Source organism: Salarias fasciatus, chromosome 12, assembly GCF_902148845.1.
Source record: "Salarias fasciatus chromosome 12, fSalaFa1.1, whole genome shotgun sequence".
NCBI lineage: Eukaryota > Metazoa > Chordata > Actinopteri > Blenniiformes > Blenniidae > Salarias > Salarias fasciatus.
In genome coordinates, this window is record NC_043756.1 from 5,885,728 (window position 1) to 5,905,544 (window position 19,817).

The 19,817-nt window shown below is 44.8% G+C and overlaps 1 protein-coding gene across 6 annotated transcripts in view; it reads left to right on the plus strand.

The window, feature by feature from the left end:
- The first annotated feature begins 423 nt into the window (after nt 1-423).
- Nucleotides 424-19,817, plus strand: part of cabin1 (calcineurin binding protein 1) — a 35,291-nt gene continuing 15,897 nt past the window's right edge. For 3 of the 6 annotated variants that reach the window (XM_030105622.1, XM_030105624.1, XM_030105623.1), the window contains exons 1-31: nt 424-587; nt 1,107-1,164; nt 1,514-1,606; nt 1,707-1,820; nt 2,394-2,528; nt 2,632-2,812; nt 2,904-3,033; nt 3,418-3,567; nt 3,647-3,960; nt 4,040-4,217; nt 4,306-4,439; nt 4,512-4,729; nt 5,542-5,614; nt 5,802-5,989; nt 6,096-6,233; nt 6,437-6,625; nt 6,739-6,981; nt 7,081-7,234; nt 7,314-7,429; nt 7,548-7,709; nt 8,168-8,374; nt 8,456-8,601; nt 8,707-8,968; nt 9,187-9,357; nt 9,963-10,052; nt 10,169-10,329; nt 10,430-10,641; nt 13,150-13,215; nt 13,857-14,036; nt 14,416-14,807; nt 16,669-16,782. In XM_030105622.1, coding sequence (XP_029961482.1) covers nt 1,162-1,164; nt 1,514-1,606; nt 1,707-1,820; nt 2,394-2,528; nt 2,632-2,812; nt 2,904-3,033; nt 3,418-3,567; nt 3,647-3,960; nt 4,040-4,217; nt 4,306-4,439; nt 4,512-4,729; nt 5,542-5,614; nt 5,802-5,989; nt 6,096-6,233; nt 6,437-6,625; nt 6,739-6,981; nt 7,081-7,234; nt 7,314-7,429; nt 7,548-7,709; nt 8,168-8,374; nt 8,456-8,601; nt 8,707-8,968; nt 9,187-9,357; nt 9,963-10,052; nt 10,169-10,329; nt 10,430-10,641; nt 13,150-13,215; nt 13,857-14,036; nt 14,416-14,807; nt 16,669-16,782 — 4,914 coding nt within the window. In that variant the 5' untranslated portion in view covers nt 424-587; nt 1,107-1,161. The remainder of the gene's footprint in view (nt 588-1,106; nt 1,165-1,513; nt 1,607-1,706; nt 1,821-2,393; nt 2,529-2,631; nt 2,813-2,903; nt 3,034-3,417; nt 3,568-3,646; nt 3,961-4,039; nt 4,218-4,305; nt 4,440-4,511; nt 4,730-5,541; nt 5,615-5,801; nt 5,990-6,095; nt 6,234-6,436; nt 6,626-6,738; nt 6,982-7,080; nt 7,235-7,313; nt 7,430-7,547; nt 7,710-8,167; nt 8,375-8,455; nt 8,602-8,706; nt 8,969-9,186; nt 9,358-9,962; nt 10,053-10,168; nt 10,330-10,429; nt 10,642-13,149; nt 13,216-13,856; nt 14,037-14,415; nt 14,808-16,668; nt 16,783-19,817) is intronic. The other 3 variants (XM_030105626.1, XM_030105625.1, XM_030105627.1) reach the window with 3 other exon arrangements.

A 19,817-nucleotide genomic window follows, 5' to 3' on the forward strand; every position in this document is an offset into this window, starting at 1 on the left:
CCTGAGTTTATGTTACTAAATTTAGACTAATTTGATTTACATCAGCGGTCTTAAGTGCCGGGATGAATGATGTTCAATATTGTCATCATAGTACAGCCAAACATAATTCTGTTTAATCTGACTTTACTATAACATTTTTTATCCCTAGTCTGAGGATGAACTCTTTAGAGAGTAAAATTGTGATTTTGAAACTTGCTGTCAGAATTACCAAAAATTCCACAAAAACAACAAAGAATCGAAGATATTTAACTTTTTTCCCCTGAAATATTTGGAATATCATTGACTTATTCATCAACTTAAAACCCATCACCGTGTCAATGTGCGACTCCGTCCAACATCCCGGAGCGTGATTGGCTGCTAGGCTACACCCACAGCGTCTCGACCAATCAGCGACGAGCTTACTCTTTGGCGGGTACCAAATGCTGTACAGTGACGCAAACGCTCATCCATGTTCAACAACAACAAAGGATGATGGATCCCTGAAGTTTATGAGTTGCTTTGTGCTTCATGGACGCCGCGTCCTCGGACTTTGTGGTCCTGCTCACGGCTCTCTAACTCAGCAGGAGCGACTGAAGCGGGAATGAGCGGTGAGTCGATCACTTTGGGAGGAGCGGGTCGAGCCGGTGTCCTGCAAGCTAACATTAGCTGATATATTGTGACTGCTAACTCCATTTAGCTGAAGGGATAAAATTATTATTTCAGTTGAAATCGCCAGCCTGTTGGGTGTTGGCGTACTTGTGTCCAGTGTCCAGGTGTTTTTGTGTCGTTAATCCTGTGCAGGTGTTGCACACATGTGCATAAGGATGATGACTCCGTCCGTCCCAGCTAACCAGGCTAAGTTTAAAGTACGTTTCGAGAGCGTTTCGGTAAATTGCGCTGCGCCATTTCTTCTTAATAAGTTCATTTCATTATGTGTTTATTAACTCGTATATCATCTTCAGGTATTACACTGAACAACACTCATGTCTAACATTTCAGTGAAAGACTCCGTAGGCGGATGTCGCGTGACAGTGTTACAGTAGAGATGTGAGTGTTATTTACGCAGTGTCCCACTTTTCTTTCACTGCTTTCCTACTCTTCTTTTTTGCTTCAATATGTGTCTGCAGATCTGATGAAAGATCGTCAACTGTGAGAGAGACGCTCCGCAGTCCATCTATCACAATGGTATGCCTTTAATTTAGAGTATTCAATAGTCTATATTTGTTAGGATTATACAGTATATCAAAATCCACGCTAAAAATGCTCAAAATATCAGATCTGACTGATCTAAACCTTTTCTTATACTTCTTGAGGTTACCTGACCCAACATCAGTCCTGATTATCAGTCTATCAGTCTGAAATTTCAATTTAAAATATTACTGTAAGGATTGTTTTGGTTTATTAATGTTAAATACTTTATCATCTGTTGTTTATTGCTTGGTGTTCTCTTCTTTATCGTGTTTTTTAAACTGATTTTGCAGTGTGTCATTGATTGCTACCCAGTGTCTTTTTTCCAATTTTTGTGTCTCCACAGATTCGCATTGCGGCACTAAATGCTGCTTCAACAGCTGCAGATGAGTCTCAAGACCCTTTGAGAAGCCACAAGAGCCAGACAAAGGAGGCTCAAGTACTGCCTGCATTCAGATGAATCATCAGTCTGCCTATTAATGCAGTTATTTTCCTCTGTGAATGTAAATGTGACCTTTTTTCATTGCTTTTCTCTCCAGGAAGCGGAGGCATTTGCTTTATATCACAAAGCTTTGGATCTGCAAAAACATGACAAGTTTGAAGAATCTGCCAAAGCTTATCATGAGCTTCTCAAAACTCCGCTGCTCAAAGAGGTAAAAATAGCAGATTATATACTGAAGTCCTGGCCAAACTGTCTAAAAATATTATTTGTATAGTTTCACAGGGCATCTAAAAACATCTGAATTCTTACATAATCACAGTAGTACAGTGATGTTGAGGACAAGGACTTATTTTGCCATAGAGATGTTGCTCTGTTTCAGAAATAGGAAAACAATTCACACTTTTTTTCACATGTATTGCTATAAAGACATCATGCACAGTCACACATTTCATATCATTGGTCAGACTGGTCGATGTGATTAATTGGTCATCCGTTTTTCTTTATTCTTAGAAAAGATCTTATTTACCTTCGGTCCACATTGTGTGAGATCTGTGAAATTTTTTATTTTTTTTGCATCCAAACATTTAAAATTAAGTGTAGGAAGTTACTTTTGCTGATCTAATATGTCTGATGAGATGCCCTTCAAACTTGACTTACTGCTTGCAAAAAAAACCTGTCTCCAGGCAGGCTTTACAGATTGTAATTTAGTTTGATTGATGGGTCTAAGATGAATCTGCACTGGGCTGTGTTTCCTGACATTGTAACGTGTCCTCGAATATTTCAGGCCATGCCCTCGGATGATCAGAGAGTGGGTCTCAAGCATCCCGGGCTGATGCTGAAATACTCAACTTTTAAAAACTTAGCGAGTATGTCTGCGTCACGAGATGACCTGGAGACGGCTATGGAGTTTTATTTGGAGGTAAATCAAAACAATGCCTGTTAATTTTATTAGAAATTCTACCAAACACATCCTTCAGATGTGCATGAAATATGCACCAAATTTCTCCCCGTGTGTTTTCCAGGCTGTAATGCTGGATTCCACTGATGTGAACATGTGGTACAAGATCGGTCTGGTGGCCGTGCGCCTGGTTCGTATCCCTTTGGCTCGTCATGCATTTGAAGAAGGACTGCACTGTAACCCGGACCACTGGCCTTGCCTGGACAACCTCATCACCATTCTCTACACGCTCAGCGACTACACCTGTACGTGGCAGATCATCAAAGGCGGTTTGCTCATCAAAATTATTATAGACTGACTCATCTGTTTATGCCTTTATTTTATTTTTTTTTTTAGGTTGTTTGTACTTCATTGCGAAAGCTTTGGAAAAGGACCATTGTTACACTAAAGGCTTGGTGCTGAAGGAGAAGATCTTTGAGGAGCAGCCCTGTCTAAAGAGGGATACCATGCAGATGTTCAAGAAATGGTAAAACTAACTTCTTCTTTACTGTTTTAAGAGTTTAAATCCGGGTTGTCATAGAACTAGATTTCTGTTTCAGTTCAGTTCAGTAGAAATCCAATTTAAATAGTGTTTTTAATTTGTTATTTCTATACAAGCCTCTTACAATTTACAATTTCAAATGAATATTTTTGGCAAGTTAAACTGTTTAATTTTTAATGATGCTTCCCAGTACATAATCCAATAAAATATCCAATAAAATTTTTATTCAGCTGTTTAAATCTGATGAAAGGTTGAAAAACCTGCCTCCCACAGTGTTACGCATGTTATGTTTTCAGAAATATAACCTCATACAGCTGTTGTTACATCCTCACTCATAAACCAATGTGCTGTGGTGCGGCTGTTTTCCAGCGACATGTCTATCCACTATGTGGAAGTGGAGGACGAAGAGCGCAAGTCCATCGTAGAAGAGGCAATGGAGATCCGCAGGCGCAGGCAGGCTCTGTCCAAATGTGAACCACAGCCTGACCTTGTCCTGGTCCAGCCCATCCGCTGCCTCTCGTGAGTGCCCTTCTGATCTTTCTGTCTGGTTCAGACTGAACCGTCTTCCTACCTTTTATTCATAACTGTTTCATCTTAGATGGAAACATGTGGGGGAAAGCCTCCTGGCAATGTACAAGCATCAGACCACATGTGAGCCGCCACGTCCGAGCCTCGGCCGAAGAATCGACCTGTCGGAGTACAAGGACCCCAACTTCCTCCAGAACCTCCCTCAGCCGAGCAGCCCTGTCAGCGTGGCGCAGAGCATGGCGCTGAGCAGCAGCCCCAGCTCCTCGCTGCCCCCGGTGACCTTCACGGAGCCGGTGGTGCTGCCCCAGTCCGGCGCTCAGCTCACGACCAGCACGGCCACGGTGGAGGTCACCACTTCTGCTCCCCCGGCTCCCCCTGCTGTCGGTCAGTCCTTTAGCGTCAGAAACAAATTCTGTTCTCTGGCTTGTTTGTTTTTTAGTTAACATGTTGAACTGTTTTACAGCCTCGGCAATGGAAGTGTCCCTGACAGATAAAGTAAAGAAAGCTCCTAAAAGGAAGCGTGGAATGGAAGATAATGGGGAAACGGCTAAAAGACGCTCGGCGCGAGTTCGAAACACAAAATGCAAGAAGGAGGAAAAGATTGACTTTCAGGAACTGCTTTATAAATACCTTCCCTCCAGGTACTTTATTAGGAGCTTTGTTTCTTTTATGAACACACAGCTCATCGTGGCATTATTGATTATTGACTCTTTTGCCGTTTTGCTTCAGGCTGAGGAAGTTTGATCCTGATAATGACGACGAGAGTTTGAGCAACCTGGAGACACAGTGTGAAGGAAAGGAGGACATACAGCCTTTACACGGCAGCTGCGTTCCCGTTGATTCAGTTGAATTCATGGAATCTGGTGCGTATTTCATCCTGGATGTGTTTGTTTTTTTAAATTTTTGTCATAACTAAATGAGTGCTCTCTTCATAGAACAACAAGATGTCCACAACTTCCTGCTCAACAACATGACCAATGGCGGCATCCTGGATTTAATGTTGAGGTACCTGAAAGCGGTGGGTCAGAAGTTCATGGAGGAGTGGCCCAGAGGGCTGACGGCAGTGGTGCTGGACGTCTACCAGACCTGGAGGAAGCACAGCAGCGGCCTGCCTAACCCTCTTCTGCGGGACTGCAGCAATCAACACATTCGAGTGAGTGACAGAGAGTTCATTTTAGCAGAACTTCAAAATAAGTACAATTTCGACATGATAGCCTATTTCAAGCTTCTTACCCCGGTGTAAAATACACTGAAATGACTCTTGCAATCCTGCTACAGTTAAAAATTCACCATTGACTCGGCTACATGCGCAGCCATCTCACAGGCCAGACTTGGCCCTCTGGTGTCCCGGGTTTGGCCCACAGACCATATGTTTGCCAGAGCTGACATCGATGATGGACAGCATGAAGGAAATGTCCCATCCTGTTATGAGCACACAGCTCTGGAGGAGGTGGAACTTTGGAACTTTGCGTTCTCTGCTGACTGTTTGTCTGCCCTACGTCAGACGGGTGAAATCAGCAGTTCCTCTGGTTTAAATTTGAATTTGATTTATCTCCCAACCTTATATCAAGTATTCTAAACTGCCATACACTCTATTACTGTCACATTTTAAGACTATCATCTAAATTAACATCGCCGTGATTTTAGTTTTATGCATTTATATCAGCACTAAGCTTACAGACAGATATTATTACCCACTGTAGAAGTTTAATGAAACCAGAGACTATTTCATAAGTCCCAAGTTCCAGCTTTGAGACTCTTCCTCATTTCAAAACTTGAGCATCGTCCTTTTTGCAAATATTTGTGACACTGATACTGATTGTGCTTTAAAGTTCTGCTCAGCTGCATGGATTACTCTTCTCTTTAGGTAGAATCAAGGACACAGGAGAGTTTGTCAAAAATAGGCTTCTGGTTTTCACCCACACCCAGACCTTTGATGAAAATGTTTCTGTCTGACACGTGCAGGAGATGTTGGCCATGAGCTTGGCGTGTATGGAGCTGCAGTTGGAGCAGTGGTTACACAACAAAGGGAAGACTGGTGAGTTTGATCCAGCTCATGCAGTGAATCCCTAAATCGTTTTTGACAAACTTATTCAATTGCTGTATGAAATATTTTGAGTTAATAAAGCCCCAGTCTGTAAATTTTCTTCTCAAGCAACACAGACCAACAGAGATGTTTTTTTTTTTTTTTCAACAATGTGATCTGCCTCTCATATTCTGTGTAGTTGCTCCAAGAAGAGGCGGCGGTGATCCCGGCAGTGATGGAAATGACTCGGAATTCCCCGGACAGCACTTCCAGGGCGATTTGCTGCTGTTGGCGTTGGGGTCGTCTCAGAGGGATCTGTTTGAGGACGACTGGTTGGACATCATGGTGCGTGTCTACTGGCTTAAGGCTCGATCCCTGGCTTTGCAGGTAAACTCTGGTTCCTTTTTTTTTTTGTTTTCCTTGGATATCTGTCGCTTTGACTCGCTTCAGCCAGGTTTGACCTCTTCAGCATTATTTCTTTGTGTTTTGACAGGGGGACATGGAGTTGGCCTCAGAGAGCTACGATGTCTGCATCGGCCTTTTGCAGAGTAAACCAAAGAACGCAGACGGGAAACATTACACCATCAACCTGCCGAACCTGCGTGCGGATGCAGCAATCTCAGTCGAAGAGGTCAGTGCGGTGACAGACTAGACTTTTTTCTTTAATGGAACACTGTTCAAGTCTATTTTTCTTACCTTGTTTGGAGTAAAGCTTGCTGTACACATTTCCACAGGCAATATTAAGTATTGCTTAAAATCTGGTGATGTTACTAAAAGCATCTATAACTGTTTGCACTGTAAGGTTTTGGGTTTTTCCTTTGTTCCCTTGGACAGATTGACAAGAGGCTGAAGTCCCTGGAGCGCTGTCAGTCTTTGGAGGAGATCCAGCGTCTCTTTGAATCTGCAGACTTTGAGTCTGTTGTGCGCCTGCTGCAGCCCACTCTTAATTATGGAAGCAGGAGCAAACCCCTGGAGTTCGTGAGCTCTGCACCGGAGCGTCCTGCGCAGCTCATGCTACTGCAGGTCTGACACTGTCAAATCGATATCTGGGTCACATCAAATGTGTGATGTTGACACTTCTTTTTTTTTTTTTTAATTCTTAGTTGATTTTCTTTCTTCTTCTTTTTTTTTTTTAGAATTCTCTGCTGAGGCTGCAGGACTACCAGCAGTGTTTGGAGTGCAGCGAGCTGGCTTTGAACGAAGCCCTGCAGCAGCTCAACTCCGCTACAGACAACTCTCCCCCCAGCAAGGAGGAGTGGGTCAGCACCATTGGAAAGTTGCTGGACGGTATTGAAGTCTGCTTCACCAAAGAGTCCGAGCTTCTGAAGAACGTCCCTCACTTCTCAAGTATGGCTCGGCTGGCAAACAACTTGATTCAGGTCAGAAGGAATTCCACTGAAAACGCTTGACTTTTCACAAGAAAGGCCAAAATCTGGAATATCTTATCTCTTCGTTTGTTCGTGTTGTTGTGCTTTCAGCTCATCGATCTGAGCATGACCATTTCTGATGATCCCAAGGAACCTTTCTTCTTCTCGGTCCTGCCCTGGATCATTTTGTATCGCGTCATCAAACACGAAGAGGCTGCTTTTGACTGCATGCTTCGACAGCACATGTCTGTTGGGGACGATGAAGGTTTGCTGGTTTCGGGTTTTCCTCGGTGTTGACGCCGTGCCCGTTGTGGCACGCCGAGTGACCCCGTCTCGTTTTTCAGATGACTCGGACAATCCCATGCTGCCCTCCTCCCTCATGCTCCTGAACACGGCACACGAGTATCTCGGCCGTCGCTCTCTGTGCTGCTACTCAGATGGCGTGCTCCTCAAGTTCTTCGTAAGTCTTCGAATGCCTTAGAAAAATGTGTCTGGAAGAAATCCTTCATTACAAAGCTTTAATAGATGTTTTTGATTATTGAATTATCCTTTCTGTTGTGCATTCTTTTTTCACACAGGTTCTAGTTTTGGAAAAAGAGTTTGCTGCTTCCGCCAACAATGAATCCCATCCTTACAAAGAGGAACTGGAGATGGCCTTGGAGCAGTGTTTCTTCTGTCTGTACGCCTACCCCAGCAAGAAGAGCAAGGCCCGGTATCTTGACGACCACTCGTCTCCTCAGGTTACTCACGCATTTTCTGTTTAAAATGTGTTATGATGAAGCCCAAGGTGTTCAAGTGCAACTGTAAAACGTTTAGATTACTGCAGGGTTAAGAGGCATTTAATGAGCAAAAAGCTATTTTGAGGCTTTAACTAAATTATGATTCAAAATACATGAACGCGTGTTTAAAATGTAAAGTTTTTGCCTGTGCACTTTCTTTACCTATCAAACTGTAAGAAGTGGGGTGACCCGCAGAAGCATTAGGTTTCTGTGAAAACCCCTCATCTGCTGTTTTTGTAATGCCTCCATCCGGCCAGCAGGTGGCTCTCTCCTACAGTTTCATGTTGCTGAGAGGGCTTGAGGGTACCAGCACAGTACAGGAGCGTCCTCATGAGACCTTGTTACCGCTAATTTGCCGTGACTCTGCATGTGACACTCTGATGAAATAGTTTCTTGTGGGGTGACTTGGTGTTTTACAGGTTGAGCTTCAGTGGAGTGATGCTCTCTTCATGTTCAAGTACTTTAAACCAAAGTCACTGCCAGAGTTTGACAGCTACAAGACGAGCACCGTGTCCGCAGAACTAGCCAATTTGCTGAGGAGGTTTTCGGGCATTGCCCCCTCAGGTGACTCCCCCATCCTTATAATGGATGAAGTGGCAGCCTACATTGAGGATATGACTGAAAAGGTCAGTCTGTGCCGCCGCATGAATAAGTCACTGTAGCTTAACTTTTTGTCATTAAAGAAAAGATTTTAATCTCTTTTAAAGACGCCGTGCCTTCCAGCGGGCTGTGCTCCCGCGCCCCCAATCATCAACGAGATGTATTACCTGCTGGCTGATTATCATTTCAAGAACAAGGAGCAGTCCAAAGCCATCAAGTTCTACATGCATGACATATGCGTGTGTCCTGACAGGTGAATAATTTTGTTTTATTTACAGTGGACTTGAACAAATATTCTTGCTCATCAATTTCGGTATTCTCTTTTTAGCTGCCCAGTTACAGAAACGTCTCTTTTCAGGTTTGACTCTTGGGCGGGAATGGCTTTAGCGAGAGCCAGCCGCATCCAGGACAAGCTCAACTCCAACGAGCTGAAGAGCGACATCCCCATATGGAAGCATTCCCAGGCCGTGCTGAACTGCTTCAAGAGAGCGCTGGAGATAGACAGCTCCAACCTGTCTCTGTGGATCGAGTATGGCACCATATCGTACGCGCTGCACTCCTTCGCTTCGCGGCAGCTAAAGCAGTGGCGGAGCGAGCTTCCCCCGGAGGTGGTTAAACAGGTCAGACGCACGTTAATGTATCCCCCGTCATATTCCTGTTGTGTCCACTTTCATTTCGGATGTGCTAACCGAAGGGTCGCGTTGTGTCACTTCCACTTGTTCCACATTGGAAGTCTTTGCAGAGTTAATTGATTTGTCGCCTGCGGTTAATTTACTCATGCAGTCTCCGTTGTGCCTCGGAGTGTGTTCGCGCGTGTGATCGTCTGTGCGCGTTTCAGATGGAGGAGCGGAGAGACTCCATGTTGGAGACGGCGTTTCAGTGTTTCCAGGGGGCGTCCCGGTGTGAGGGCGACAGCGATGAAGAGGAGTGGCTCATCCACTACATGCTGGGGAAGATAGCTGAGAAACGGAGACAGCCTCCAGTGGAATATCTGCAGCTTTACAAAAAGGTAAACTCTCTGAGTCACTGATGACGCGCAAGACGTGGGGATCAGCGGGAAATACAAGACCGTCTGTTACAGAAGACCAATTGTATGGGAACTTGTAGGATTCTTAAATTAATATTTCACGTTTTATACTTGGTGCTAATCAGATTAAAGGAAAAATAGGAAACACATGTGAAGAACAAACAGGAAAAATTTAGAATGATCACTCTTTTTGATATCAAATTTCTTCAGAACCTTTGAAACCACATGAAAGCAGCTGGAGTAACTCTTTGACAGCAGATATTTTTCTCGCTGGAATTGTTTCATAATCCACCTACGGGAATAAAGATCACTGCCCTTTCTCTCCCATTAGATGTTTTTCTTCTCCTCAGAACAATGTATAGCGTTAGTCATAGCTGGGCTGCTCTGATTGGATCTGTTGAGGCAGTTGAACCTCGATAAAAGCCAGTGTAATCGAGGTCAGTGCTGCCATGGAGGACAGTGTGAACGCGGTGAAACCTGATGTTGGCACACACAGTTCTGCTACTCCTGCATTCTTTTACTTTAGCGGCTTGATTTTCTCGCCACGTGTTTGTGTGTTTGTTATCGCTTCTCTTTTATTTTCACAGGCGGCACACTTTCTGCACGAAGAAGCTGCCAGGTATCCAAGAAAAATCCATTACCATAATCCTCCTGACCTGGCCATGGAGGCCCTGGAGGTATGAGATCTGTGACCGCCTGTGCGAACGGTGCTGTTTTATTTAAGGCAGTTGTCTGAAGGCATTCAGGATGTTGTCCACATAACTGTCAGCTTTGTCCATCTAACTTCTTCTAGTTGCATTTCCGCTTGAGTGCCACCATCTTAAAGCTCCTTGAGGCTGACGAGCCCAGCCTGGAGCACGAGCTCCTCTTCACGCTGCTGGTTGAAGCAGCTACAGGGCCGTTTGCAAGGGGGGAAGAAAAGAGTATGCCAAGCATGCCAAGGACCAATGAAAAGTAAGCTATCTAAATATAAACCACATCGGTGGGAAACAGTTTGGTGAAACACTACGGCAGAACATTAATCCTCCCATTTGACTTTTTGTTTTTTTTCCAGGGAAAAACCCCCCTCTATGATGGATGAAGACTTTAATTGCTCCTCAGTCCACAGAAGGAATGTCCTCAGCTCCTCCCTGCCGTCAGTCGCCACCCCAGGTCTGACATCCCCTCCTTACGTGGCCACGCCGTTTGACCACGATTACGCCAAACGCAAAACACTCCGAAGGCAGCAGTGGCAGCAGCAACGGCATGAGGAGCAGCAGGCTGATGGTACAGTCCCAGTCCTAGACACTGTCTCTGGGGTAGGGCTCTTCGCCCTTTCTGCACTGGGACAGGAAGCCCACTGGGGAGTGCTCAGATCGCTAATCACCATGCTTAATGGCTTTGGTTTCAGTTCCAATGATCCCCGTGCACTGGGTGATTGGGATGTGGTGAAATGGGCAATATGGCTACTGATTATTTGACTAACTGGCTGTGCTTGGCAGAGCAGCAGGGCGGCGATAGCTTCCAGTGATGAGTTTTGTTGCAGAGGGCATTAAGGCCCTCTGGTCTGCATATGTGTTGCATATGTTGCTGTGTGCTGGTATATAACACCCGTCTCGTGGCTGTTTTTTTTTCCCACTGGTCTTCTCTATCAAACCAATCATCTCGCTGATTTTGACATTTTATGAATGTTTTTCTCGTAACTCTCTCAGACTTATCATACGCATGTTTATGTTGTTGAAGTGGTTGACTGGTACGACACTTAAAAATAAGCTGCAAATTCTCAACGATCCTGTTTGATGGGTTGAATATAAAGACTATGCGAGACTTTGGACTGAAAACCGCCCCAGAAAAACTTCCTCCCGTAATTTAACCAGTCAATTTACAATGCTGTGCTGTGTTATCATCAGACAGTGGCCAGAAATGATCGCCTAATGCGCCCTCTAACTGAATGAAGTGGTTTGCATTTTGACAGATTCCCCATGCGTATCAAAAATGCTTCGACAGAAAAGAAAAGGAAAAAACGGTTTACACTGCATTTCAGTCTGTATGCTTATAACAAGTTTAAGCAGCCTGTTGAAAGTTCAATATTTTACACTGTAGACTCCACAGATCATTTGAATCACAAACACTTTACACCAATAGTCTTTATGATCAATCTAAAACTCTAATATTACTGCATGTTCTAAACTGTTGGGCTGCTCAGCAGAAGAAAATAATTTCTTTTCATGTCCTACAACTCTTGCAGAAAATCCATTTATCTCTCTTTATGAAACTCGATCTAAAAATAGGAAACACATGTACCTGGAAAACAGGTCTGCTAGTTGTAATAATGTGTTGGATGGACAGTATTTTATTTTATGTATTTTTTACTAATGTACATCTTGTACATTGTGTGCACTGAGCCTTTAAGTGCCCTTTATGAATCACACACATTAACCCTTCTCATACATTAGCTGTTCCGCCTGCGGTCACACGCGTCTTCGATTTTAACTGAAATCCTTTCAAATTTACTTGAGTCTGTTTTTAATACCTGGTTACCCCAGACATCAGATGTACTGTAAAATGCTCATCTCACACCAACTGGACACCAGTGCCTGTTTAAATTTCTAGAGCTATATGGTCTGTTTGGACAAAAGCTGTGACGTCCCTCCTCCCGCCCACCCCCACCCCCACTCCCCTCCCCCTCCCCCCTCCCCCCTCCGTCCTCCCTTCATGTATCATGTTTAGCTTTGAATGTGCAAATAATGCAGCCATATTGCCCATGTTGCCCAGTTTTGTCACCCTTTCCAGATTCCTACCTACCTACCTACCTTCCTACCTACCTACCTGCCTGCTACCTCTTTGCCTGCTTGCTTTTACCACCTGCTTTGCCATTTATGTGCATGTAGTTCTAACGGGCCGAATGTCTTCACAACTGGACAAAGTCAGTCACGATCGTCTGGTCTGTCACATGGTCACATCCTATTTGAGTGTGGTGCTGGGGGAAACTTCACGGTTTGTCAATCTCCCGAGAGTTTTGCGTAATCCATGTTTGCTATTTCCCACTAATTGGATCTAATTTCTAATTACGGCCAATTAGTGTGAAAATGCCAAGTCGGAAAGAATGCGGCCTCTCCGGTATTGGCACACGCCTCGGTGTGGAGAAAATAACCCATCACGCACAATTCTGATTGTACTTGTCCAGTCTCTCTGGCTTGAGTCCTGCTTAAAGTGCATCAGGGTGATCAGACTGCAGGGCCGGATTCAGACATGCATTTCATCGTCAACAGCCTAAAAGCAAAAGAGTGAGCTTCCTTTCGTCACGGTGCTCCTCTGAGCAGAAATTACAGGAACAGTTGTCGGAACGATTCACTGTAGTCTGTCTGTGTGTGTGTGTGTGTGTGTGTGTGTGTGTGTGTGTGTGTTTCCCTCAGAGGTAAACAACCCCTAAGTGCCTTTGCTACACTGCTGAAAAGGCAGCTTTTAGATTTATCGACATCATAGATTTTCAGATTTCAGAGAGAAGTATTGATCTCCAGAAATGCTGAACCATAATCATAAGAACACCAAAACACTTGCTCTGCAGATTTTCTTGGGTCTCATTGAAGGTTTTGCATGTCTGAATCGGGTTCTGCATATTCAGGAAGGGGAGTGGTGCTAAATCTGTACTTGATTATAAACAAACTTAAATGACTGATTTTTAAGGCTTTCGCACATGACTTTTTTTTTTTTTTTTTTTTCCTTCTTCTATAAATTGAGAGGTGCAACTTTGCTTGATTATATTTTAAAACCAACTCCCCGTATCTTCAACAGCCTCATCAGAGTTTGACCATGATTACTGCCTGCCCAGGTCTTCAATATGGCTGGCTTCCCTGAATGGTACTGCTCTACGAACCCACCCAAACGTTTTAAGAGGCTATGCTTTCATTCTGAGATGAAGAGCTGTCTTGTAGTGAGCACTGAGTACACAGCTGCCAGTTTATTAAATTTTACAGTACCATAGCAACTTTGCTGTTGACTCAGACTGTAAATCCTTTGAAAAGCCCCTTGTGTGCATTATTTTCTGAAATAGCAAAGGCTTGTTGCCCTTCTGACTCTTAATTACGATTCCCTGCCAGTTTTTGTTGAGTTTGCAGAACTTTGTAATTAAGAGGATTGCTGGCATCTCTCCTTTTCATAACAATGTGTCAGTAACGACGCACTAGAAAGGATTTGTGGCATACTTTTTGTTTCATACTTATATGTACTTTCTTTTCACATTGCAACAGGAAAGTTTTGCATTTTTAAACAGCCTTTACACCAAGAGCTTTAAAAAAAAGCCCACACTATGCAGTTTAATATATATCTTAATTTGAAATGTATGTAATGAAGTAACTGGTCGTGTTTTTTACTGAAGTAATTGAGTATTTGTGCTTTATATCCTCAAGTTTGCAGTTACTTGTCTGCGCATCCTGGCTGGCAGTAAAAGCGATCTTCTCTTTGCTTTTTTTTTTTTTCTTTTTCTCCCTTTGTTTCGGCAGAGCGCAGTCAGGACAGCGAGGTGGTGCTGCTGTCCGACTCCAACTCCACCCAGGACGCCTTCACCGATCCGGCCAGCTCGCAGGACAGCAGCCACAAGCCGGTGTGTGTGAAGGCCAGTCCGTCGTCCTCAGAAAGCACCACGCCGGTGAAGGATGGCCAGCCCGTGTCTGAGGACGCAGGTATTTGTGGTTAAACATGACGCCTGTTTCGCTTTAATACATTTTTTTTTTTTTATAGTGTTATGACTTGTTTTGTTCTGATCTAATTGGCTAATTGAATGACCACGGGGGCTTCAACTGCAAGTCTTATGCCATTTATTAAATCAACTTCAGCCATTTCCTCAAACAAGATGACTTATTTTTGTCAGCGGCGGCGCAGCAGTTTGAAAATCTGGTGACGTGTTTTTAATCTAAATTGTGAAACGACGTTTTCCAGACACATTCAAGATGCAGGGTCTAAATATAAGTCCTTCTATTTCTGAGGCTTTTCAGTTGTTTCCTGACCTTGCCCTTAAAGTTTGAAGTAATATATTTATTTATTTTTTAAATGTGACTTTAGCTGCTCAAGCAGACCAGACTGGGATTCAGGCAGAGGAGAAGATAATCCAGGAGGTGGTGGAAACGGTGGTGGTGATCGCCTCTGAGGTTTTAGTCCCCAAGGTTTCTGCAGAGCCGGGGCCTCAGCCGCTGCCTGTCCCGACCACCCCTCCGAAGCCCGCCCCCCCTCAGCAGGCCGCTCCGCAGACCCCGGCCTCCGACGGCAAGAAGAAGCCCGAGCCCCCCGCCGAGGTGGAGGTGCCCAAAGCGCTGCCCGCGGAGCGCGCGGATCAGAGGCGGATGCTGCTGGACATGTGCGTCCGCGCCCTCTTCCTCTGCCTCGGCCGCTTCCCGCAGCACTACAAGAGCCTCTACCGCCTGGCCTTCTTCTACAGCAACAGCAAGACGCATCAGGTCAGTCCGGCCCCGGTCGCTGATGGCACCAGTCCATGCTCATTGCATTTCAAAGGCCAGGCCGTCCATTACGCCCAGCCCGAACGCCAGTAATCAGTGTCCTCCGCCACCGAGGGTGACATTTCCAAAACATAACTCTTATTAAGAATTCCTGCAATTTACTCAAAAGGCACATGGACCTTTTGCCTCGATTGTTCAGTGATGAGTATATGACTGCAGGGATGGCCATTTCATCATTACTCCTCATAGACCTGGTAGCTCCGAGTTGCTGAAACAGCCTGTGTTGGCTATAAGGCTCTGTGGGCAGAGGTGTGTGTGGGCGGCAGCGCAGTGCTCTCAGCCAGTTTGGCACAAGAAGGTTGCACTAAGCTTTACTGTGATTTCAACCTTCTGTCTCCTCTATTTTGTTAAAATTTTCAGTACCGCCTTTAGACATATTCTCACATGGGTAAACTGGGCCTATAAAGCTCCGAGACCTTTTGTGTTTTCGACTCTGCTCCTTCGATCTCAGTACTGTAGATGCAGCACTGTGGTTTTTTTTTGCTGGGAAATAGAATCACCGTGACCCGGAGATTTTCCCTGCTCCTGCACACCTGAACCTCTCTGGACCTCCTCACACTTTGAGTCATCAGACAGCTGATATTGTTTTAAAGCAGTGGCCTTTTAAAGTAAGTTGATTGTATCAAGTGGAACGTTTTTTTTTTTTGTTTTTGTTTTTTTCAAAAAGCATCCAACAATAATATGTGTCCCTACATGGAGGACTGTGAGCAACAATCAGGCTGAAAAATCCGGTAGAGTACAGTCAGCGGAAAAACAGGTAGACTCATTCTGACCTCAGCGGAGGGATGAGACCAGCGCGACCTCCGCAAGACGATGCCTGGACCCTCCGTCCCATCAGGGGAGAGCGGACCCTGAGCCGGCGCCGCGGTGGACACCGAGGGGGCGCTTCTGAGAAACCACTGCAGTTTGAATGAATGAGTTACGACAGAATAAACGAGTTGTGCTTTTTATTCCCTCCAGAGCCCGGCAGTTGTTCACAATAGCACCTGATGTGAGAAACGATGAAACAAAAAAACCACTGTTGGCACGACAAAGTCAGCACTGTGTGTGAGTTTTGGAGCTCAGTGTGTTTCAAGCTCTGCGAGGTTACGTTCTAATTTTAAAAACTTTTGTTTTAAAGAAAAGGAAAAGAATCAAATTCAATGTGACAATACTACGACAATGTGAACAAGTTTCTCTCTGACAAGGGATAAAAATAAAATAGGCTTGCGGGCTTAATTAAATGTAGAATAACTTGTAATTGAAGTTTGTATATTTAATGTAATTGATAATGACTGGTGAGGCTTGGCGAGCCCAGACCTTCCCTCCAGGTCTGACTGGGTACTGTGGCACTGCCTTGACGTGATGCTGTTGACACCGGTTGCGAAGCAGCCTTCACAACCCAACGCGTCCGGAGTTAAAAGCCTCCGTGCCCCCTCAGCTCTCAGGGAAACTTCTCCGCTCGCGCCGACTGGCCGTTTTTTACCCTCGCTTCAAAGACGGAGGGAGAAGGCAGCCTGCGGTTTCCCGCCACAGGCGAGCAGGACTGTGAAAGATAACGTGAAGTGGCTTCGCCTCTCCATCATCTAGCAAGGCGTTCACACAGACGCCGATTCGTGACTCATCAGGCGGTGGAGAGGTAGCCACATATTCCTGATTGCTAATGAGATTTTTTTTTTTTCTCTCTCTCTTCCGGAACCTGTTTGTGTGTGTGTGTGTGTGTGCATATGCATGTGTGTCTATAAAAAAAAAAAAAAAAAATGCACTTAACAAATGTATGTGGGTTTTTCTCATTTATTTATTTATTTATTTCCCCACACAGAACCTACAGTGGGCCAGAGATGTGTTGCTAGGAAGCAGTGTCCCATGGCAACAGCTGAAGCACATGCCAGCACAAGGACTTTTCTGTGAAAGAAACAAGACGAATCTGTTCAACGTAAGTCGGAGTTCACCGAGCGCCTATAGATGTCACGTCATGTTACATAACACGCAGCACCTGTGGCTTTAGCAGCACTCTTTCTTATAATGACAACTGGCGTAGTTGGAAATATTATTCTACACAAAGTCAGTTTGCTGATCTGAGAAATTCCACTTTGTTTTCCTTTCTGAAAGTGACTTTCAGTGCCAGCAGTTCTTGATTCATTTAACATTCCAGAGCTTAATCTACTTAATCTTACAATTATGTACTCTGCTCTCAACAGTGCTCAAAACCACAGTGAGGAAATGTCTTGCAGAGTGAAAGCAAACAGAAAAAAAGAAAAAAAAAAACCCTCTGCTGTCATAATTACATAATAATTGAGTCACTTTAATCTCCGGTCTGCTGAACATCAGAAAGCAGATGTTTCAGGCTCCCACCTGTGTGCCTCAGAACCGAATCTGAATTTAAAAGAGCAGAACAATGCAGGGGTGGGTCTGATAGTATGTACAGCAGCAGTCGCATAGAGAGGACGCTCTTAACACATTAACAAGGGGGAAAACAAACCCACACCTTTCAGGGAATTGTGCTCGCAAGCTCATTTTCTGCTGTGGTGGCTGGATCATATAGACTAATAGTGCCTGATTGGATTGAGACATAAAAACAGTCGAAACAGTCCAACCTACACACAGATTGTTCATGTCACGATCCGCCGTCTCTGGTCTCATCACCAGAGTTCAGCCTGAGCCTACCTGCCTGGTAACAGCCGAGCCAGCCTCCCAGAGGAAGATTGTGTGAGGCGCCGAGGTGTATCCTGACATTTGTGTCTAATGATCTGGGTGTTTGCAGTGAGTGATTGGCATACCTCGGTCGGGTTTACCATTTTCACACGCGTCCTTCACATGAATCACTTGAACACACAAAAAATCGGCCCTATATATGGATCATCAGATCCGAACGTGGCTATAATTAGAATCGCTCAGTGGGGGCTTGTGGAATTGTCTGCCGCAGAATTACAAGACCTCGGCTGGAGTTCCAGTGGAGGTGATTACTGCCTGAAAAGACTTCGTGTCTGCCTCAAGTGGAGAGAAGTAAATAAACTGGCATGCTGAACAGATGATAGATTCGAAGTGTGAAGGAATCGGCTTACTTTATGACTCCTCCTTTGTGTGTTTTGTCAAAGCCGTAACGCTCTCGCTTTTGTCACAGAAGGGATAATAAACGGAGAACGTCATCTCGACTCAGTGCTCGGTATCAGTCACTTGTCAGGCTTACTATACCCGCGCATATTTTGTGAATGCCGCCGATTGTGTGGCCTCGGTGTTGATATGCTGACTGGAGAAGGCTTCTGGGAACAGATTGTGGAAGTGATGTGGGCCAGGTCTGAGCTGGAGGAGAGCTCCTCTTCACTCTGGTTCCCACTGAGTTCTCACTGAGCCCCTTCTGGAGGCAAACCTGCCGCCCTGGCACACCAACTGTCGGAGCTTTACTGTTCACTTTTAACCAGGCTATAGGAGAATGTAAACCTCCCCAAATATCAATCAAACATATCCGTTTCCTTGAGTGTGTGAGTGAAAACCAGTTCAGCAGACATCCTTGCTATGAGTTTTAACCACAGATACAAAAAGTCTAAAATCATTTTCCTCCACACGTTCTGAAGAAGTTGACCTGGACTTGAACAAGGACCTTTCAAATAAGCTTCTTTAACTCTTGAACCAGGCAGATGAGATTTACTGATGCCGTCCCTCGCTGCCACCACTTCATTAATACATCGAGTTCAGATCATCTGCGGCGACGGACTGATCGCACAAGGCCACGGCGGCAGTTACAAACCGAAACGGCGTGTTGATCGCGTCACGTCTGAAGCGCGGCACCTGGGTGACCTGTCTCCCGGCTGAATACACACCTCGAGGAGTGTGTCGGTGAATACTAAGTTCCCTAATGTAGGCCATGATGCCCCACTTTTCTCCCCTGCTTTGGCTGGGCTACATTAACCGGGGCCAGTATCAAATAACCTACATACTGCTGTAAAGAAACCATCCAGATGAGGTGGTGTTGCATAATTCATCGGCTCGGGTGAATTCAAGGAGCGCCGACTCACTTCTGCGTCGATCATAAAGTCATTTTAGGTGTGCAGTTGTTTTCAAATGAAGACGCTTTCGATGAAGTCCGGGTTATTTTTGGAGTCAAAGATACGGACAAATCATTAATACTGCATTATGCTTTAGGTGTTGTACAGTTTACAGTGTAACGATACATTATTGATACGCCGACATCCATATTCTCATGTTTACACTAAAAAAACCGTTTCCTGCTCTGACTGCCGCCACCTGGACTCTGAACTGCCGTCATAGTGACGATGTCGTAGCCAAATCATAGCGAATCCAGTACAGCGACGGGTCACTTCCTTGTTTGTTCTTTAAATATGGACCTCAGTGTTAACAGCACCTGTTAGTGTGCATGAGATTTTTCCAAGCTGTTGCTCCCACTTTCCAAACACACGCCTGAGGGGTTCATTTCCAAACTAATGAATTGATCATCGGCGTGAACGTGATCATGATGGTGCTGTCTCTGTTGGATTGCTGATCTGTTTTGGATGGATCCTTCCTTGATAGTTGGTCCAGATCCGCTCCGGCTCTTCCTGCCTGTTGGATTGAAGAGATATCGGCGATGGTAGGATGGAAGTTCTAGTTCATGATTGTCCACTTTCAGATGAACTTCCTGGTATCTTTTAGCACCAAGTTAAAATAGCCTCAGCTACAAGAGGTGAGGATTTGTTTGCTACAGCATGCCAGTTGTAGATGTATCTGACCTAAAGAGGCTGTTTTGACTCTGCTGTTTTCCCTGAGCCATGCTTACTGAGGAATATGTTTGTATGCATGGTACTGGGCTTGCTTCATGACTCAGTTGGAGTTCAAAAGCATTAATTAATTTATTAAAAAGTCAGCAGTTTCCATGCATTGTATTTATTTACCAGTGTTACTATTTTGAAGGCTTGGCTTTCACTCTGCGCTGCTTCTCTTATTCTGTTTTTTCAGCTGCTTGCTGTAGTAAAA